This window comes from Leptosomus discolor, chromosome 5 (genome assembly GCF_034619465.1).
Source record: "Leptosomus discolor isolate bLepDis1 chromosome 5, bLepDis1.hap2, whole genome shotgun sequence".
In the NCBI taxonomy this organism is placed as follows: Eukaryota; Metazoa; Chordata; class Aves; order Leptosomiformes; family Leptosomidae; genus Leptosomus; species Leptosomus discolor.
This window is the reverse complement of record NC_141395.1, coordinates 67,986,159-68,009,304: the sequence shown is the minus strand read 5'-3', so window position 1 is coordinate 68,009,304 and position 23,146 is coordinate 67,986,159. Positions and strand designations below refer to the sequence as shown.

The 23,146-nt window shown below is 37.7% G+C and overlaps 1 protein-coding gene across 3 annotated transcripts in view; it reads right to left on the bottom strand.

The window, feature by feature from the left end:
• Positions 1–23,146, bottom strand: part of COL14A1 (collagen type XIV alpha 1 chain) — a 121,771-nt gene that overhangs the window by 30,350 nt on the left and 68,275 nt on the right. For all 3 annotated transcript variants that reach the window (XM_086466166.1, XM_009947615.2, XM_086466165.1), the window contains 14 exons: positions 22,997–23,113; positions 20,982–21,128; positions 18,884–18,958; positions 17,438–17,577; positions 16,068–16,191; positions 14,891–15,034; positions 12,733–12,897; positions 11,174–11,212; positions 10,814–10,952; positions 8,384–8,526; positions 7,331–7,440; positions 5,633–5,791; positions 1,115–1,192; positions 753–839 (listed from right to left, as the gene is read on the bottom strand). In XM_086466166.1, coding sequence (XP_086322292.1) covers positions 753–839; positions 1,115–1,192; positions 5,633–5,791; positions 7,331–7,440; positions 8,384–8,526; positions 10,814–10,952; positions 11,174–11,212; positions 12,733–12,897; positions 14,891–15,034; positions 16,068–16,191; positions 17,438–17,577; positions 18,884–18,958; positions 20,982–21,128; positions 22,997–23,113 — 1,667 coding nt within the window. The remainder of the gene's footprint in view (positions 1–752; positions 840–1,114; positions 1,193–5,632; positions 5,792–7,330; positions 7,441–8,383; positions 8,527–10,813; positions 10,953–11,173; positions 11,213–12,732; positions 12,898–14,890; positions 15,035–16,067; positions 16,192–17,437; positions 17,578–18,883; positions 18,959–20,981; positions 21,129–22,996; positions 23,114–23,146) is intronic.

Below are 23,146 nucleotides of genomic sequence, written 5' to 3'. Positions count from 1 at the left end.
ACACTTACACAACATTTACACAGTAAATTCTTAGATGAGTGCTATCAAAGCAACACAACAAAGTACAGGTAAAAGTTGTGACAGTGTGTATTTCATCATTCACTGGTAAGCTAGAAAAAGCTTCAATTCAACTTTCACCAAAGCCAGTTCTTGTCATCTTCTTTCCCCTTCAATGCTTTTGGTACCTCTCTGCCTCTAGAAGATCTCAGAAGAGCCAGCACTTTCAGTTCTGCTTTCCAATAAATATTGTAGCTCTTAGGTAGTGCTTTTAAAGACAGGAGAGTCTTCTTTCATCTTTTACTACACAAGGGGCATTGTCACCTTTAATTCATCAGCGTACTGTAAACCGATCATTTCAGAAATATAAACTCCAAGCTACATCTAATATACGTGTGATACAGTAAACAGATAGCAGGTGATTAAAAAATTGAAACCAAATGGCACTAACTATGACATATCTACTAACCCTACAGGCAGGTAACAGGGTTCAGGGTCTAAAGATTACCCTAACTGCTCCAGGTCTGGATTATACCATCAAAAATTTGACTGACTTCTTGGGTGAGGAGGGTTTTTTCAGCACATTACTTGGTATCTTTGCTATAAATTGAATGTGATTTTATCTCTTCGCCAACACTTAAAGCTCTAATTTAATCTTATTAGTTATACAATGGCAGTATATTCACATGTCTTCGAATAAAGGTGACCAGTGGACTATTTGTTACAGTTGACTACAAGCCTGAAAAAAACCTTACCGGTGGTCCAGGAGGTCCAAGGGGACCCTTATTAGCTTCTGAACAGGAACAAGCATGAGGAAGGGCAGGGCAATTTTCCTCATCTCTCTAAGGAAAGACCAAGATAGGAAAAGAATGATGTCCAAAACTTTGATTCGGAAGTTAAGATTTTTGTGAATCTATGACATAGTATTGTGGAGATGCCTCAAAAGCACCTACTTGATTTAGACAAATACATCACATTGACTTTCAACAGGACAAGTAATCCAGACAGGTTTGCGCTTTTTTGAAAACTCTTAACCATCCATTTCCATTAAGATATTTGTCTCAATAAAGTGGAAAGTAAAAGATAAATTCTACAGTTATTGAAAGAGGTTTCTTACCAAGCCAGGAAGCTCACAGCATTTGTCTCGATTGGCCCATGAGGTAGCACAAACAATGTCAAACATCTGTAACTGCAACTGTTTCAAAACAAGGGTGATGTACAAGATGACTGTTAGTTGTAAGATCAGTGCAAAATGGAGCCACCAGCAAGAAAAGCTACCTTATTTCAAGCACTCAGATTAGACAGAGGAAAGCTATCGACTTCGAGCAGCTAGCCACAAATATGCTAACTTAAACGGTGAAAGGCTTGTGTTCTAATCAACTTGTCAGACATTACATGGATTGAGGAAGATGTTCAAGGTTAAACGCTGAAGACATTTGTTGGATTATCCCCACCTCCTTGATTAAATTCCTGATTTTGCCCAGTGGTGCCTCCTGGTACTTTTTTCTAGCAAAGGAGGCATCAAGAGACAGGCAAAAGACAGCTCAGCTTCTCAAAACCGAGTAATTTCTCTTAACCCACTGATAGGGTGCTCAGATTTTATCTGGGACAAGGTCTCCTGTAGCCTATTACTTATACTGGCATTGAGCCACAAAAAATATTTATCATCTTCTCCAGTTTTATTTTACTTTAGAATATGCCCGATCTTATCCATATTATCCCCAGGCAATGAAAGTTTAAGGATGGTGAAAAACTTGCTCAACACATGACAACACTGGGCAGAAAAGAAAATTCCCCCTACAGGTCTGGGCACAGAGTTTGGACAAAAATTTAATCTACAGGAACACACACATTTGGTAAAAATAATGGCTGCTAGGTACTCAAAAATAACATACTAAACAGGACTCAATGGTAAAACCAACTGTCGCCTTCACAGCCTTGAACTGAGCAAAGGGGTCTAGAGAGATGAGGCTTTCTTCTGTTACTATTTCCATTCTTTTTCCATGCCTCATTAATGTGCATACTGAATACAGAGGGGAATGGAACAGAACATCCCATTAAATTAACCCCACATGTTAAAAAATGTGAGGAACTGCTAGAGATAGAACTCTCTTTGGGTTTGCTCCCATTATTATTTTCAGTGGCATTATTTTTAACAGTAGAACAGAGGAGTGAATTTAAAGACTTTCCTAAAACTGCATTGCTTCTAAAGCTGTTAAAATCAACTACATATGTGCACCTTTGATTTTGCCTTATTTTTTTTTTTCTTATACAAGTCAACTATTATATTTTAAACAAAGGAATACCTTCATATACATAGAAATTCTTCTTATCTGACAGCACATTAGCTGGTTTGTAGATATGCTGTACTACAGATGCAGACACATGCGAGGTGACTCCATGCTAAACACCTTAGGCAGCTGAAGTGCAGCATGAAAGCAGCTTTTGGACCTTTGGTTTGGCTTCACAAAGGTCTCTCCCGAGTCCAACAAGTCTGTGTCCCTGGCTATGTCAAAATGCAAGCTGGCTCCATGTGCAGCCGCTTAGATGCCTTTTTGCTACACATCCCAAAGCTACTAATTCCGGGAGGACTCATTGGTTTGAGCACTGTAGCCCATGATCATGCATGAACATACTCCTCTGGGACTCAGAATGACCTGGGCATTTGCACAATACCACACTTAAGCAAATAAGACATCCCAGAAAAGAAGTGCAGAGCTGGTTATGCAGAAGGCAGCTTAGGTTCAGAAGTAGAATTGCCATTTTTCCATAACACAGTCCATCCCAAGCTATTCTGTTATCCTGAACAATGGAAGGTTGATAGTGTTGGCTAAATTTATGCAGTCCTACATAGGCGTGTATTTGCATTCATTTTCTCTGGATTAGACAATATAGAGATCCATACTGATAAAGCATATTGCTGTAAAATAAAGAGCAAACAGACATTCCCTGAATCGCTGTATTCACCATCCAAATATTGAATGACTCAGTATTCTTATTTTAAAACATTATGTGGGTTGCTCTGACTCAAGCCATACAACTAAACAAAGCTTTCTTTGCTACTGTTAAACATTTACTCATAATTCTCTGTATTCACAGTGATTTTGCTTTCTAAATACCCAGCCCTGCAAGTAGCACCAGTAAGACTGAAAAGTCTGCCCGTCCTCATCTGATCAGGCTACAGTTTTGCAAAGATTTCTCAGGACCAGATCGCATCACACATTACTTCTTTTAACAGCACATATACACGGAGGTAAAGAAGTTAAATTTAAAAGAAAAGGAAACATCAATAAAGAGAAGGTTTGTAAACTGTAAATAAACAATGTTTTAAAGCTGGACTTTTCATTAAATCCCACTGAAGGAATGAAGAACATTACTTGCTGCATGTCATGTTCAGGTTTCATTGCTCCAGCTGGCTCGAGTGTCTAATTGAGAGATGCCTCGCTGTTAAGGTACATTAAGAGGGCTAGGCACCTTTAGCCTAATCCCTTTTTTGTCCTATCCATCCCTGTTTCTGCCTGTTCATTGAACCGTTGCATGTCATGTGCATAGATGGGGGAAAAAACCCATCACTGATACAATTATATTCCCTCAAAACTGAAATGTTTTGCAAAACGCAGGATTTATTTACAAAAAAAGCCCACACTAAAACCATTCCGACAATGTTAAACTGTTCCATGTGAATACAGTCAGAACAAAACATCCACAATTTTATTCCAAAATAACTGCCTGTTTATATTTTATATAATAAGCATCTCTAAAAGTAAGATTAAAGCATCTCCTGAAAATACAGCTGATGAAAAAAGAACTTTTCAGAACTATCAACAAACTCCAATTTTCCTACCAATGCAAAACAATTTTCAAAATGTTTTACAAAAAGGATTTTTTTTTTGCATGCATGCCTTCATGAACCTCTTAAAACTGAAGATACTGGAACAGAATAAATGCCAGTATTCTATCTCCAATGGTGGCTCAAGTGACATCTACTGAAGCACAAGGTTGTAAGTCATACTTGTGCCTTACAGCCTACTAGCTTCCAACGACATTTGGATCAGGATTTCCTGCCCTCGGTCTGTTAACAACCAATATTTCCTTTCCATTCATTTGTCCAGGCTTTCCTACAATCTATATGAATATTATCACCCACAAAATCCTACGGCAAGGAACTGCACTGATCTACTACCTGTTGTGAGAAGACCCTTTATCCTGCCTCCTACCAGCTTCCTTTGATGTCCTCTAATTTTTGGAGCAGTGGAAACCAACACATTCATGCCTTAAATGTGACTATTCACACAAGTTCTACTCGATATGAATCAACTGTGCAGAAAGGAGGTTTCAAAGAATGGTATTTGGGTGCTTTCTTGACCTGCTTGTAATTCGGTATATGTGGTAATACTTGAAGGCAGCTAAACAGTACTATGTAGAAAAGAATTTTCATCTTCAGCTACACATTTGTAGTCTTACGTCAGTTTTACAGTTCATTTGAACAAAACCAAATTTTTCAGTGAGTGGGCAGTCTGACTTATCTTTTATTGATTCCTGGGTTCTAACAAAAGACACCATTTCTTTCCACTTCTTTACAAAGACTTCTCTAATTCCAACATTTCCTAAGTCTGCCTTTTTCTGCTTCTATTGGAATGTGACTACAAAGGTTTCTCTGTATAATTGTCTTTACAGGCTTCATATAATTACTGTCCACAAGTTTGAGGCCTAAAGGCTCTTTTTTTGTACATAGAGATATATTCTGAGGGCTTATTTTTTACTAAACAAGAGTATTCCATACGGTAGCAAGTAAATACATTTTTGAAACCTCATTCTTATTCAAATCAATCCTTGAGTTCAAGGTTCACATTCTCTGCTAACCTCATTCTTGGGTCAAGGAAGTTCAAAGAAAATTAACAAAGAGTACTGCATGGCAAAGAAGCCTTCCTAAGATCATTGCCAGACCATCAACTCTTCTCCAACAACTAAGTCTACCTGAGAAACCCAAACAAACCTTCTTAATGACATCTGAAGCAAAATGGAAAGACTCCCACAGTTGCCAAGCAAAGAGAATTATCAATTACTGCTTCTAGAATAATAATTTGGGAGGAATGAAAGAGTGCTTAATCTTGGTGAGGAACTTTTACATTTAAAATATTTTATATTATAAAAGAACTAGATAGACTAAGACAGGGGCTTTTGGGGGCCATCTGTGTCAAACCAGTTCAATTACTTAATCAGCAGACAGTGAGGTTGGGGGCAAACAAAGAGTAAGAAGGAGTAAGAGACACGGGGAATAATTATCTCTCAAAGTTTAAATGATTCCAGGCAAAGGAGTTACACATTGCGTTACTCTATGTAATGACGTTTGGAACACAAGTCATACCTGAATGTATCGACTGTGTTCACATGTGTTAGAGAATAACATTTGAACAATGATGATCTAGTGTTTTCATTTATTAAAATAATCAAAAATAGATTTTGCCTAAGTTGAGGACTATTGCAAGCTTTTGCAGAATTTCTAAAATGCTGGAACTTTACTGTTTCAAATACGCATGCACTCTGCTTCAACCTAAAACTAACTGCAAAGATCCCAAACACTTGCTTTTACGGCATTTTAAATGGTTTAAAGAATTGTTCTTTTTCTACTCACCGGTGCAGAGTTGTCTCTTGGTCCTCTGGATCTGACCATTCTCCCCAGCACTTCTATGCCATCAGAACTAATATTCCCTGCTGCATTAATGGTCTTCTCGCTCACTTGCTTGCAGTCAATAATTATTTTGGCTGTAGTCTTGCTGATAACAACATGCAACTAAGCAAAAGAAAAGATGCTTTAACATACAAAGGAGCACAAAGGATATATTAGTTTCCTGGGGAAAGGGGGGCATTTTCAGAAATGAGATCCTAACTCCATGTTTGCTAACAAAACTCAGAATAATCCATAGCAAATAACCTAGATGACCTCTAGGGGTCCCTTCCAACCTGAATTATTCTATGATTCTAACCTGTTTAATGAATTTAGCTTATTTTCCTGCTTATGGAACATCTGCATACAAATTGGCACCTTATGTAATTTATTCAGGAAGAAAATAATTCATCCCTAACAAAAGATCTACACAATGTTCATATATCACCCAGATCCCAAAGAACCCTTGATTTATGTGGTCAGTAATAATTCTCGGGCCTTGTATGATCCTGTTGTATAGCACTGGATTTCATGAATACATCCTTTATAGATACTTGCAAAAGCCAAAACCAATCAGTAAAATTTACCCTGTAAATTATACATTACACAGCAAAACTTTTCATAGTGAAGTTTTTATACTGAAAAAAAAATCAAATCGCATCAAACGCAGTACAGAAAAACAGAGCACAGGAAGAAAGCTACTTCCTTCTGCCTTCATTCACACTCTGTTGTCCATTGCTGATGAAGCAAAGACATTCCCAGCAGACAGGACAATCCTAGCCACAACTGGATATTGGAATTAAATAAATGAACTTGGATCCAACTGAATTGGATATTGGAACTAAATAACTGAAAAGCTGCTATGAATTTGGTCTCCTGCACCTTTCAAACCCACGTATAGCAGGGATGACAATTCAAAATGCAGAAAAATGCTTAAAACGAGAATATCCTAAAGCCTATATATTCCTCCAAAGCACAACTTAAGAGTCAGAATTAGATCCCAGCTCTGACCTACCTTCCCTTTCTCACTCTATCAATTAAAAAGGAATTACAGAAAAGTTAAGCTCTGTAAACACTATCCCTCAAATCACAGTCTCCTTTTTTTTTATTTAGGAAAGATACAAACATCAGGAATAAAAGTGAACAACAAAAGCACCTTCCACAACAAACACATGCTACAATCCCAGCACTACTTCATCTGCTTTTGGAAAGAATATTACAAGTTCTCTAACAGCCAAGAAAAGTTCGACATGGCATAATCCTTAAAATATGTTTAAAAATAACAACTCTGGTCAAAAGAAGGATTTATTTTTTTTTTGCTGGACTTTTTCTTTTCATTTTGAGTGACATTTCCAATCCAAACCTTTAGAAAAGCCGATGTATTTCTAAATTACTTTTCAAGGCAAGTATTTTTAATCAACTCTAAAATACAGGCATAAAGCATAAGATGAAAATTGATCACATCAGCTTAATCAGAAAAACTATGATTGGTTTAATGTTAATTCAATATTGCAGAGAGACTTAAGACAGTTTGGTAGACGATTCTGCCAAAAGAAATGTATTTTGCATATTCAGCAGTCAACCACATGAAAGAAGATTTCAAATCATTAAAAACTCCCAAACGTTTATTCAGAGCGCCTTTTTTTCTTTATTACCATTACTAACCTTATGAAAACTCCCATAAAATATCTTCCTTATTTCAGGACCTTCAAAAGTCACAGTTTGAAAATCTCCTTTGTAGTCATAGTTAAAGAAAGTCAGAGTTTTACCACCATCTGTGTGAGAATAGAAATAAGGGCTCTGTGTTAGAGGAGGAAAAGGCCTGATACATTATTTGAAAGGGTCAATTTTGTGTTTAACAAAGATGACCAAAGATGTCAGATAAAATTTCAGTAAAACACATTCATAAGTGATATACTGCGCCAGAAGTAACAAGTTATCTCAGAGAAATGCTCTTTCTTGGTTTGACAGGAAGAATGGGCCTGGGAGTCTACTTCACCCATGCCTACCTGATCCTACTCTCCCAGTAGTTCTCTCTGGAACTTGGAGAAAAAAAAGGAGGCACAAATGCTCAAGCTAGCTAAATGCCTAATTCCCATCTATTTCGAGGTGACAAACCTAAAAATGTCTAGGAAAGGCAGAAAAATAAGTACTAACATATCTCTTTTAAAATTGGCAGCTCTAAAGGACAGTTATCATAGTATCTTCACCTTTTCAACAGTAAATATGGAAAGCTCCTAAATTATAATCCATGTTTTACAGCTGTGGAAGTCAAATCAAGTAGAAAAGAAGAGAGTCATCAAGAGTTCACATCTCTAGCTCTAAGTCTGCTATCCACCCGACTGCATTGCCTCTATGTGTATCATACTGCCAGCACCGCTGGCATACATCAAGGTAGATTCTATTAGAACCAGATTCTGAGCACTGGAAATTTTAAAAGCAAATTAGTATCTCCCTTACATCAGTTTGCATCTAGTACAACTCTTTGGATTTCAGCATCATTGCTTCCAGTTTAGGGCAGCGTACCCAAAATTTGACTCAACTCCAAACTAAACTCAGTTAAATTAAATCTAAAAAATATCCACTAGACTACCACCTTCCAGGTTCAGGCAGTTGTTCTAGCAGCAGATTAAAACATTTGCAATAATAAATTTAGATACAGAATGAATCATTCATACAGTTAAAGAAAATGTCTCTAATAAAATACAAAATACATACTATCTAAAATAACTCCAACCAGTGGTTCATACTCTTCATTTAAAATCTCCCAAAGAGCAAACGGCTCCTGAGGTGTGTCAGGGAGTATACGAAAGAGAAATGTAATGGTGTAATCAGAAGGGAGACCTTCGGGATGCAAATACCTGTAAGAGAAATAATGTCTTTTAAACTGAAACAAACATGAAATCTGGTGATTCACTCACCAGATGTTCACTTAACACGCTTTCTATTACTCTGTACATTTCTTTGGAAATCAAGACTGAGAAGCAATATGAACAAGTGTTCACAAAATCTACTCAACTTGATAACTATCAAAAGAATACTAATGAAGACAGGAAAAGTTATCTTTGCCCTTGACACTTCCAAAATTGCTCTTTTTCTTCTTTTTAATTTGAAGATCAAAGCGTCAAAGGTCAGTTTGAAGTAAAGCTGAAATTAATTATATTAAGAGCTTTTAAAATATAGTAGCCACTTGCAAGACCTTTGCTATTGTCTGGTTTACAAACAATGAAAATAGAAGTTGTTTGGAAGACTAGTCTCAATAGACATGTCCTTTGTCATTAACCCATCACTAATGGACAGAAATTAGGACCGACAGGCTGCTACAGGCAGCTTTATAAATTATAGGGAATGTAGTTTATACATTTCAAAGGCAACAGATAGGAAAGTGAAGTCAAAACAGATCACACAGACATACAATCTGTTCTCCTAGAATTTTTGCAGAAGACAGAGAAAGTTTATGATATAAAAGTAGTATGTTATTTTATGCCATGTCCTAAAATTGGCTATTTAGTACTTCCAGTTTAATTTAAACTTTCATTGTCAAATCCCAAAGTGGGACATTTGGACAAGTATCTGAAATAACTTGACTGTATTTTGAAAATTTTGCCCGACTTCTTAAAATCATAGCAAAGGGTTCTGAAAGAAGCTTGAAGAAGTTATTTAACCAATTTCTTTCCCCCAAATATGATCAATTCCTTCTACAGTGTTTCTGGCACATATAAGACATATAGATATGAATCATGCTGGAAAAGGACTTATAATGTGTTATATAATCAACATATTCTGCACAATGTCTGTAGATGATCAAATGTGATGTTACCCTGCACATTTCCCACAGAGAAAAGAGAGGGAACTCAATAGGTACAAGAACAAAACCTTAGAGTATGCCCATTGTACGAAATGCAAATAAAGAAAATTCAATAAGCAGGGTGGGGGAAACACAAGGTTTGGGGGGACAGAGCTCAAAAAGGAGAATAACATTCATGACATTCAGTACTCAGATGAGATGATAAAAATAAGTGATATTATTCAGACGTACCTGTAGATCATCAAGAGAAAAGTATTCTCTGAACCATGAAAGGGAGTGAAAGCCTAAAGAAGCAGTAAGATTGGGCTGGGGTGGCAGCTAGAGAAGAGCATATAAATGTAGCAGATCCAATTAGAAAGACGCAGAAAAGAAAAAAGAAATATGAAATGCTATTCCTTGGAAATTCCAGTCCAACTAAAACCAGGAGGAAACTAAACAGGAGAATCTGAAACAGCTCCAAGCAGTATAGCTCCAACTGGGACACAACAGGATAATCACACAAAAGGACTAAGATGACATCTAATATAAACCTTAAAAGTAATTTTCCACTGTTTTTCTTTCTTACTTATCTCAGCTAAAGGGTATTTTTTGTTACATCTTTCCACGTTTAATCCAGCAGGGCCACTACTTTTCTCTGGTGTCACTTAATACAAAGTGGGGGAACTGGATTGAGAGGAACCAAATACAACACACACACTGTTCACATAGACAACTTCCATCACTTAATCTCTGAGGAATGACCGTAAAAGTTCGATCAGAGGTTTCTTCATTGGCTCCTCCTTATCTCTCCCAGGACACAGGCCTTGTGACAACTATGTCCTGCCTCCCAGCAAGGTACTAGATGGTGCTCACAGAGACTAATTTTAGCATAAGGAGATGATCTTCCTTTCTAATCAATGAAGGGACATAGACTGAAGTAAAAGTGACTGAGGAAAGCTAAAGCAGGTGCTTATTCTGACCCCCAGTTCAAAGACATTCTGCATCCTATGAGACTTCAACCCACATTCCAGAGGCACCTTTCACAGTGCCTGGAATCTGCCCAGAGATATGCCCGCATGAAACTGCTAGGTGCTAAACTGGCACAAGGCTGAAACTGGCTCTTGTGGGAAACCCAACATAGCCAGTGGACTTACCTACTTTCATCCACAACTGCTATTTTTGAAAGAAACTGACTGAGGACTCAGGACACCAAACACTTTTCCTATTCATTACTATAATGTAGATATATACTAGCATCTCTGCTCTTCTGACGTGAAAATACTGGTCCCTGAAATGAATAATTGCCTGCACTAGACAATTATCTTCATAGGTTTTATGAATATTTATATGTTAATACATACTTGGTAGGCTGGGATACCAGGGCATCCTTGTGCAGTCTGTAACATGGGTAAACATTAAATGTGCCAGGTTCCATTGAAACCCCTTCCACAGCTGAAAACTCCTTTTCAACCAAACCAAACATTTCCATCATTTTAAATCCTGGAAGACATCGAAATATACATTCTATTAATTTAAATTACTATTGCATTACAGGAACCCCAAAAAAAAAAAATACAAAGCCAATTGCATCACAGTTTCATATCACCATCTGTTTAACAGCTGTTAGCATAAAGGGAGATTTATTGGCTAATATTGTGAAAATTAGGTAATGAAAATGATTCCATAGATCAGGAACAAAAATAAACACAGAAACACTGTACCTGCAAAGTTGTTGCCATCTTTAACCACCAATGGGCAGGCTGGAAAAGAAGGAAAGATATATTTAAGGATACAACACATGTCCTACTGGTTCAGAGCAATGATCCACTTAGCCCAGTACTCTAGCCACAACAGTAGCAAAAGGAGATGCTGTTTAGGAAGGGCATGCAAATCTGGCCACTTTCTACTCCACTCAGTTGATGATCCTCAGGACCCACAAGGGTTGTAGCAAAGATGTTAAAGGGTACAGCCCTGTGTGTGCCATGTAATATCCTTTCATGGGCCTATTGTCCACGAATTTGTCTAACCATTCTATGAACCTGCCTTCACAACCGCTTGTGGCAGCACATTCAATGTCTGCTGTGTAAAAATGTATGTCTTACACTGGGTTTTAACCAAGTGCTCCCTACTTCTCTATTTGTGAGCTTCTCCAGCCTAACTCCAGCTCAAGTCAATCACTTTAGCTGGCATTCTCTGTACCTTTTCAAACTCCACAATAGCTTCCATGAGCAATGCAGACCAGAATTGCACGCAGTCCTGAAGATGTGTGCACACATTTTAAGTAGCTGTAAATCTGTTCTATATTTTTCTTCTGGCAGGGAGAAAGCACACTAATCTCTACCAGGAAAGGTGCCCTGGGAAATCAATCAGCCTAGATGCAGGGTGTCATGTATGGCACCCCAGGATACTCCTCTTCGGAGATCACTTTCAGAACACAAGCGCAAGTGACCAATAAATGCTAATGTTGAGTATTCTCTGCAGTTCAATGTTCTCTCTACCGCTGAAAGCAGAGTTTATGGTCAAAACCAAAGAACTGATGGGACACAAGCAATGTATTTGTGTTCACCAGCTCTGATAACTCACAGCCCCATGGTAACGCACACTCCTATGCACAAGGGGTCCTTACAATCACAAATGATTAACATCAGCTTAACACTGCCTACTTCCTGGCTTATGTACAAGGAAACATACTGAGGGCACACACCTAAAAGCATGTGAATTATTCACCTCTAACCATTAAGTGTTGTTCCAGAATCTCTTTCCCTTCATTTTCATAAAGAGTCTGAAGAGTGGTACTTTCACAGATTTCAAAGAGTTTGGGTGTGCTTTATGCTTTTCCTTAGGCTACAACTCTTCTACTTTCTCTGATAATACAAACATTAATGATTAGCTCTGCATTAATAAACTAACCACACAATTTGAGTAATAATGAATGCAGCTAAATCTACTTTTACAGATGGTTAAAGTAGCCTAGAAAATAAATTACAACTAATTTTTTATGACTAAATTCTGAACCACTAACAATGTTTAAAATGTGAAATAACTTTTTGACAATGAATGAATGTATTCTGGATTTATAGCAAACAACCATTAATGATTCTGAATTCACAACACCTTCATTTCCTTAATCTTTTATGGAAATAAAATTAGAATTATAGTATCTGCAGTAAGTCATGTTTAAAAGATCAAGAATACCTCTGAGTAGAAAAATAATAGTTACAAAACACCCAGTATTTAGAACTTAGTATTTCAGAAGCAAGTATAAATCAAAATAGCTAACTTGCTGATGCAGTTTCACAAACAAAAGTGATCAGCTCATCTTCAATCTTTGCAAAGGCATCAAAGTCATCCACAAAGAAGACGTGTCTTTCACTGGGCTTGCTGCCAATATTAACTAATTCTGAATAGTCAGCATCAGCTACTCCAATAGCAAAAAAGCTGAAACCTGTAAACCAGAAAACAACACTCTTGTGAGTCATTCATTTAGAGAGTGGAAATACAATATGAACACAACTGTATTTGTACTGGCTCCTTTCCTGATTAAATACGATGGTGGAAATTTTACTATTATCCTCTAACACAAGAAAATTCATGCATGTAATCTAAAATAAAGGTAATGCCTTCTCTGGGAGATATTTAGGCTATTTTTGCTTCATCAGTTATTTAAAGTTAATGCATAAGTGTTTTCTTGAAGACATATAAGACTGCTCAGTAATTTAAAGTTTCAGCATATGTTTAAATGCTTTTCTGATTTAATGCTATACTGTAATACACACAAAAAATATCCATGTATGAAGTGTATCATAAATACAAAGCACAGAAATTAATTTCCTGTAGGACTTTTACAGATTTTGTTCTGTGCCATATATTAATTAGTTTTCAAACCACTGCTGCCTCAGGAGTGAACACTGAAATAAATGCATTCTCATTTCATCAGCAACTTAACTGCTCTGGTTGAATCTGTTCTATATATTCTGCATGAATATATTTTGAAATTTGAGCCTGACTTCAAAGATTTAAATGAAATGGAAATTGTATCCTATACATTGAAGGAGCAGCAAACTAGCTAAAAGGTTTTGAACATTTTCCTTTCTATAAAAGATAAATAAAAAACCCTGTCTACATCAGGCTGAATATTGGACATACTGTTCTTGCATTTACTCCAGTCAGGCAATGTCTTTAAGTCTGAGTGAGCCCCAGGGGCATTCATCACCTTCTGCAGAGCTTTTAACATAATAAAACTTCGACTTAATATGTTATAACAATATCTTCATCCAAGATCAGCACCTCTTCATGCCCTTCTCTATCATAGATGCAAGTCAGTACCTGCTCCAACCTATCTGCAGCCTAAACATACACCATGCATAAAAGCAAATGGAAGAGAGGAAGTCATTTGTCCAAGGTGACACCTCCCAGTCAGCAGCTGAACCCCCACCATATGCCATCTCCTCTCGAGGTCATTGCCAGTCTAATAGTTAATAAGGCAACTGCAAGACTTACCTGACAATCGAACATTTTTTGTTCAGCTTAGACATAGAGTCCAATTTACTCACAATGTGAGGGGGGTTCTTGATGGCTACTTAAAATAAGTTACTCATGCTCTACTGTTTTGTGATATGATTTTATTTATGAAGGCACTGCATTCAGCATCTAGCAATAATGCAAGCAGGCAGCCAAGCTCAATGATTGCATTGGGTTTCAGGAATCAGTAATATACACTCGTAACTTCATACCTGCCAGAGTCTAAAGGCAAATAAAAAAGCACAAATGTAATTTCTTCTTAGATCTCCTCACATTAAAAGGATGAAAGATTTTCTTCTTCCATCTTTTAGTTTTGTTCCACATGGCACACTGTACCTTTTAGGGTTTGATACGAACCTCAGTATTTGACATTTCTACAACTAACCCAGTTCTTATGCTTTGACTCGCAACACTGTGTGGCTGCTTAAAGCTCTGCAATTGGTGGGTTAAAAAGAATTCCTAAAGGTAGTTAGTGTAACTTGAGAACAGATCAGAACAAGTAAAAGAACATATGAAAGAATTTTCAAACTCCTGTATAGAAAACTAAACAGTTCAGTTTGCTGGTAACCACAAGACTACACTTCATAGATAACAGTCCAGATTCTCAGGATCTTGTTCCCTAAATTCTTCATCATGGGAACAATTCCATTGACTACTACATGACTTTAGCACTGCTGCCAAAATGAAGAATAATATCATTAATCACCAAGAAAAAAATCCAGAATCTAACCATAACCTAGTGATATTCTCAGTTTCTCAGCAATTGCTGTCTGTTTTCTCTAAACTCGGAAATCTTCCTAGAGCAAGAGTTACCCTTATCTCATGCTCACCCCTTATCTCATGCCCACACTTAGGTTGTTACAATTAATGAGAAAAAGGGAAATGTAAATAGTTCTTATTAAAACTATACGTTTTACCGTCTAGTTGCATTTCTCTGGAGACTTTGTTCACATCGTCCTGTGATCGCCCATCAGTAATGACAACCAAAACCTTTGGAATGCCTCTTCTCATGCCTGCCTCTCCAGTAAACAAGACTTCTCTTGCATGTTTAATGGCTTTTCCTAAAAGAGAAAAAAAATGACAACACACTTTCACTGTGACATAAATCCAATTCCTATTGGCTTCTCATATCATATGTTAGACATCGATACAAAGAGACATCTGTTGGGTCCTGAATAGTCTGTAAATTAGTGCATTCTGTAGTTATTAAAACAGAGTTTTAGACAAGTTTAATTCTGACATTAACCTTTGAAAATTTGATGGCTTAAGCCATCTGTTTTTCAGTCCAGAAGCTGAAGATGAAGACCATGACACGTCCAGGAAAGCATATTCTGTGCTGGTTAAAGGAAACAAAATCTTCCCTTACTGAATTGTAGGGCACAGCCCAGGTAACAACTGAAAGTGCCATTGTAGCCTCTTCTGGAGTAAATGGAAAAGGTGTTATTTTGACAAACTGAGATTGGATGCAATGCAACAGCTGCAAGAAATTCCTGTGCAATCTGAGAATAATAAAACATATGGTTTCCAACTAAAACAGATTTTAACCCTTTCAGCACTCATTGTTAATTTCTTCACATCAGAAAGCTATCTTAAGGGATTAATTAAAATGTAACTATGTTCAGTTAACAGACATCTTCCCCCAGCCCAGTTTTAAACATACCAATGAGGCTTAACTGTTCTGGCTTATAACCAGTTCTGTCCACTGTTTTCTACATGCTCTGCAAGCTCCCTCCCACCTTCTCTCCCCTCCCACTTTTTCACTTGACAAGCTGATTTCATATTACTCTCCATTCCAGCTTCCACAATCCCCAAAGTCATTCGCTTCTGCCTAGCTGCCTCTCTTCCTTCCTCCCTGATCCTTGACCTCACTGTTGGTCAGAGGAGTGAATATCCAGCTATACGGGGGGTAAAGGGTGCAAACTGCAGATAGAAAGATTTTTTAACTTCAAAGTCCAACCTTTCACCTGCAGTGTGAAGATACCATGTTCTCACTGGTTTTGCACTGATACATTAAACCACTTAGAAAACGGGAAAGAAAAACTGCACAGAGAGTAGCAGTGAGAAAATCTGCATCATCATCACGACCTTTCTCACCTGTTTTTGTATTTCCTCCTTTGTAGGCTATTTGCTGAATAGCTTCAAGAAGAGTCTCTTTTGTTTTGTATGCATTCAATTTAAATTCCGTCCTGGGATCATCACTGAACTGAATTATTGCCACCTGTGCACACAAAAGATGCGTTTGTTACTGAAGAACCACCCAGTGTATAAGCAGAAAGTAAGGGAATCAGCACATTTAAAACAAGGATTTGTCTTGTAACTTTGTTTCACCCTTAAATTGAAGCCAGAATAACTTTTTTTCTCTTTAAGAAGTTTTCACTAAATAAAGTTTAGTTTTACTCTCTGCAGCCTTGGTGACCATCTGACACTTTCCGGTTCCATTTTTGCAACAAACAGGATGAGAAAAGTAATACCCACTTTGGTAAAAGCACTCTTAATCAAGCCCAAAAGCAAAATCCTAGTTACAGCTGCTCACACGTGTACAGTTACTCATTCACAGAACCACAGGGACTTTATTCAGTCTCCACGAATTAATAGCTGCCCATAAGTAACTTAATTTAGGGAGCAATACTGAGGCAAGTAATAGAAAGATGCAAGAACATATTCTGAAATATCGCCTCTCCCAAATACGATGCTACATGAATCTAGATACTGCATTTCAACAGTACACACTATAGCTCTACAACTCACAAATCACATATTGAACTTCATGTTCTATAAGCGGCATCCCTGATTTAAAAGAAGCTATACACATGCCTAAGCTTAAGCTTGTGTATAAGTTTCTGAAGCACCATGGACTGCATTCTGGGAAAACAGCTGTATAGCAAGAAACAGGAAAAACTCAGCATTCTTCGGGGTTTGGACAAATAAAAAATAACTTTCAATGCTATCCCAGACTGCATATTAGACAGGTGGCACTTAAACCAGTAAAATATTTGCCCATAATATTTTCTGGAGCAGATTCAAGCATCTTTCTAAACAAATACATACACAGAACAACCATTGTAAATATTATATTTTATTTCAAGCACTGTAGATTCTGTAGAGCACGTGATTTTAAATAAGTGGACCTTTGATTTTCCTTATCAATGCCACTTTTAGTTTATTTAGAAATAAACACCACAGTGAGTCCCAATATCAAAACATTAATAAAACTTAAATCTCATTAGAATGATTAAGAGGAGACTGAAACAACATCTTAGCCTTCATGCTAGCAAAATTCACATCATGAATTTCACCATATGGTGTATACAAAAGAAGATACAGAAGAAAAATGCTGTCCTAAAGTAGTTGATATTTTCAAAAGAACAGTGAAAAGATGTCAGTTACTTTTTGATTCATTTCATTTCTGGTGCTATCTAAAATACTATGTCAAGTCCATGCACCCTTCTCTACACGTTGATTACCTGTGTTCCATCAGGACCAATCTTATCCAAAGCTCCAACAGTGCTATAGAGAAAGCTAATTATTTTATTGAAATTGTCATCTCCAATACTCCATGACCCATCCACCAGGAATGCCAGGTCAGCTTTGGCTGCTTTGCACACTGAGAAAGAAAAGCAAGTATTTTGGAATTAGAGCAATGCCTCAGCTCCCCATGAAATCTTGTAAATCACTTAAGAAAATGCAACTGTCATGAAAAGCCCTTGTTTAATGTTAGTTAATAACACTTTAGCAAACAGACCTGCTGGCATTGACTTCAGTGCAGGTGTAGAACCAGCTGAGCTCTGCACTGACAGATCCTATCACAGAATATGCTTCAAGGCAATAACGGTTCTTTCTGGCTGTTTGGGTTTTTTTGTTATCATTTAAGTTGTTAAGTAAAGTCACACATGAATTTATACAATCCCAGACTCCTAGCATGACACAGCAAGCAAGACGAAACAATCGACTGTGGAGGTTCCCATCCGAAAAGCTCCGTGGTGCCTAATGCCACCCCTTTAACTGCACTATTTAGGAGCAACGCAGGTGTCCCCCATCTCATCTTATTCCAGCAAGCTCTTATGCAAAATGGCCTGCAGAGCTGTACACCTCTTCACAGAAGTTGCTCACTGTTTTGTGGGAACTGGGAACCTTCAACACTCTACAGAATCCAAGTCTATTGCTTGGAGTCAGGAATAGGAAACAGTCTCAAAGCAAATTTATGTTTTTCACTATATTTCATCTTGAAGAAAAATGTTCATCTAAACCCAGAATATGGGACAGGAAGATACATACCTGTATTTCTCATCTTCTGTTGATTACTCCTTGGCTTAAAAAAACCCAAAACACATTCACTGCTATATAGCTCTAAAACACGCACTAGGTCTTTTTTTCTTGTACTTATGGATTCAATTTTCAATTACTATACATCAGTTTGGTCCACCAACTTCAAGCTGATGGATTTGACCCTCAGTCTCCAACAATAATGCTCACCTCACAGAAATATTCATAAGACTCTATACAAAACACTGCATGTTCAAATAACAAATACAAGGAAGTCCACATTGAAAGAGAGAAGAGACTAAACATGAACACTTTTCTTATTACCTAAAGTAGATATATTTTTAAAAATCATGCTGTTTTAGAAGTTTCATTATCTTAGGATGTCTGCTTCAGTTGCAAAATATGTACGGTTTAGGAGTTCTGGAAAAAGAAAATCTCATACATATTAACCCTCTTTTCTGCAAATTTCAACAATACAATAACGATGTCAGATTTTTGGCTCATTGAATTTAAGCCAGCTGCCTTAACAGTGTCGCTGTACCAAATGCATTTTGAAACATGATCCCCGCAGGTCTAAAATAGTGTCAGAAGCAGAAAAACATTGCAACACCTTAAAATTTTTATAAATTCACACATGCAGCACTTACCCTCTTTTGCAGGAGGGATTGTAGGTGGTGGAGGTGGTGTTGAAGGTGTTGTTGGCGGTTGAGTTGGAAATGGTACTGGGGAATGAAAAGAAGGAATAATTTAAAAATGCTTAAAAGCCCAATATATTTTATCTATATTAAACACAGCATTTTCTGCTCATCTCCACAGATGAGCAGAAAATTCACTATCTCTAATCAACTAGTTATGCAATTGGAGAGAAATGTCAGTGAGCGTGTGCATGTAATGTCCTCCTCTACTGACCACCTGAAGAAGGACAGTACTATTACAGAGCAACTAATGGCTGCATTTCAGTGTGAACGATACAAATGATACAACAGGAACTGCCCCTTTTCGGGTTTCCCCAGTGTAGAAGACCATGTGGCAGCCCTATTCTTGAGCTGGTATCCATAATTCCTTTTGTAAAAGGTCAGCATCCTTTTCCTTTCTGACCACAACCAGTCCTTAGTCACAGAAAGCAGGTCTCTATCCAACCCGGAAGGAAGAAGATCTTAGTCCTGCAATCCAAAATACAAAGAGACAGTGCAAAAGCAAGCCAGTGCCTGCACTCAGAGGAAATCACAGCCCGTCCTGATCAAGATTTTCCTCAATTCGGTGGAAAACCTTGTTATGTTTCCAGCTAGAAATGCAGTTACAACCACAACTCTACAGCACTCTGGCTTTGTTGCCTGCAGCAACTCCTACTAAGGTTATAGTATATAACCTTACTATATAGAGTTTCTGAAACCTGTCTCATCCTTCCCCTGAAAACAAGCTTTGGAATGACAACCTCCCAGAAACCTAGCTGAACACACAATCACCGATTGACAGCTTTGCTGAATGCAAGAGCTCTATTTAGTGCCTTTCAATACAGTCTTGGCTGAATTCTCAGAGAGAACATGCACATGTGTTGACTTCTGAGGAAAAGCTTCCGCTTTCGTTCAAGTGCATTTTTACCAATTTTTTTCAATGCAACTAGCATAAGCCGCCACAGGTGACAGAACATCATTCCTTCAAGTAAAACTATACTTCTTATTTGTTATATAAGTTACATTTATAGACAAGGGACAGAGTTAGATATGGCAACTTCAGAAACGGCACCTATCTTTGGGAAAGATTAGGGCAAACAGGATTCACTACAAGTCTCATGTCCACATTCAAGTTGACTTCCACTGCAACTGATGTGGCTTTTCCCATTGGCTTCAACAAGAAAAAGAGCCAAGACTCTGAAACACCTACAAGAGACTAATGCCCAGGACCTCCACAGCTTGTTGCTCACTGCTCTGAGAATGAGCCCTGGACAACTGAGAAGTGGAGTCACGCACTTGAGCAAGTTTTTCCTATGTGAAATTGCAAGTGTGGGAGGGTTCCCTTGAAGAGGAAAATTATAATTATCTACCCTGAGAGAAGGTAACAGCATAGTCGTGTGTAGTAATATAGTATGATAAGACGAGTATCACTGAGACCGAAAATGGGCTCAAAGAAAGAAAGATAATGTTAAAATATTCAGTCTGTTCATCCTATTTTTTGGTTTGCAGTATTTTGAATTCATCAGCGCAGGATCTTGCCTTCATAAACAGCTGTGAGGGGTTTTTTTTGCCTGTCTCGTGTTATTGAGAATAATAATAAAAAGGCTGGCTTATTTGTTTGTTTTAAAATACATAAGTAGATTTGGTATCAAGGTCGCATTTAACTGTAAATTGCTCAGACACTGGTGAAATTTTATTAAATAACAAGAGCTGCAGGATACAAAACCTTCTCTGTTTGCTTCATTTTTCTGGATTTCCACACACCCACTCCCATGTCACAGATTTTCACAGTATCCCCTAGTGGGACTTTTTATGAAGAAAGCTAAACCATTCTCCCTGTTTCATTCTCATTAACAAGTCCAGCGCAGTTGGTGAATGTGACTACCCAAGTAATACACAGCAGTGGTGTAAGAATCCTGCACCTTTGTGGAGAAGTCACAATGTAGCTGGAAAATTAAAAACTCAGCTAAAGGAAACTGCGTAGGAATAGCGCACCTGTGGGCGAAGGGCAAAACATGACAAGCAATCAAGCATCACTGCTGCTGGTTGAACTCTGATCTATTTCACTCACATGTTGTCTCCATGATGCTTACAGCAGGGCCCTCTATCTCCTGAAGCTGTGTATGAACACTGATTTTATATTCTGTTCCAGGCATCAGCTCAAAGAAACAATGTCTAGGCGTCCCTCCACCAAGATTTACTTCTCGCTTTTTCCCATCTGGAATTACAAAAGAAACCATTAAAACATTTCTTTACTGTTTTATTCAATAATGTAATTTAAGTCTGAAATAAGAAGGGGACATGACAGTAGATGAAGGGCAAGTGGTTGACATAAATTAATAAACTACATGCTGCCTTATTTCTGGAAATTCACCTCTGTGCAGAGGTCTCTGTAACATTTCATCCTTCATATTAAGTAGGAGCTGAGGAATGTGTCAGACATCTGCAGGAAAAAAGATGAATTTCACCCCATGCACTGAAGTTAATAAAAATCACTAACACTGTCATCAATGGACTTCGGATCTGGTCCTAAATTATCAGTCTAATGAGGAATTGTTGCATTATGTAATTCTATGGCATCCTTTGTCTACGCCTCTGGTTCTCAGAGTCTGTAATGTGCTTAGTAATTGCAAGAGAGACTGAACTAGATATTGTGTTCCAGCTTTCACTAGTAACCACTTAACAAGTGGTTAAGGAATAGTATTTACAGGGTTTTGAAACTAATTCTGCTAAATTCTGAATTGAAAAACATGTTGACAATGCAAAAAGCCTGGGTACTGGAAATAGCATAAGTCATATTTTAATAATATTAAGAAAACCTTCAGCACAAACCATAATCTGTGGCAGAAAGAAGTGGAATACAAGCAACTGATCTCATATTTTACAGAGTATATACAAAAAAAGCCCAACAGTCATTCACTGCCAAGGAAAAAACATCTAACGCTTATCAGGAGGTGTTATATTAGTATAAAATAGTTGATCACTGCCTGAATGAGACAGACACCCGATCTGACAATCAAAATTCTTCATGACAGAAGTTAATAAGAAGCAATTGTTCATACTTTAGCTTGTTCTGCTCACATTTAGGCTCTTTTGGCTCACTTAAAACAATTCTGGCAGTTCTATATGATGCAAGCAGAATGTTGGCTAGCTCCCAGATGAGAAGGAAATCTGTGCTGTCTTGTGCCAGCCAAGACCTCTGCTTTCCGAACAGCTTGTCTGTATTCCACGCCTTCAAGTAAAGCGTATCACCATCCATTTGCCATTCCACAGAAAGGTCATCATTGTTTTGCAACCAAATTAGTATTATTTTTCATGATACCTTTGATAAATCCCATTAAGTTATATTAACTGCACTTCTCTCAAGTTATCCAAGCTTTTAATTTGTCACCACTCAAAAGCTCACTAATGTCTACTGGGGATAAGAGAGTTAGTCTGCACAAACAGTGACTTGTCCATAAACTCTTCTGGCTACACCCGAGTACCAGTGAGACAGAAATTGCTGTCATTCACCTTCTACACAGTCAGTGCTAAAAGCATCAAGACACCATGTGTTGCCACATAAAAATATCTCATGTTTATCCAGATGATTAACATTACCACAAGCTATAATTAACAATCAACAGAATGAGAACAGACAAAACTGGACACTGTTCTGACTCCTTGAGCATGGTCTGGATTCAATCAGAGCTTCCCCTATCCCTTCTACCCTCCTCTCATGTCCATCCTAATCCTATAGAGCTATCACTAACGTTTTATTTACAATCTTAGATGTATTCAGTTCATCTTTTATCTATTTTCTGTCCCTCACACCAGTGAAAAACTCAGGTGATCACCTATCTTCTACTGACAGATAAAACTCCCACCCGTAAGAAGGACAAGTTATCAACATCTGTTTGATATAGAAGGACAGCAATGCTACTTCCACTCTTGAAACTTTCAATGTGTATACAACTCTTTTCCGTCCGTCATTTCCAGTATTCCAGAAGCCAGTCTACCGGTCTGACCACACGCAAGTTCTTAACTTTTGCAGTTCAATTCTCTGGGTTAGGCTGTAGCTGCATATTGAATGATTTAGTAACTTACCCACAAGCGATTCTATAACTACCCTGTAGGCAGTAGCATGTCTGTGAAGCTGCCACTGAGCACAGAGACTGGTCATGCGGACTTGATAGGAATCCAAATTTGTCACACCCAGGTACACTGAAAATTAAATATCAGAAAATTAGATTTACA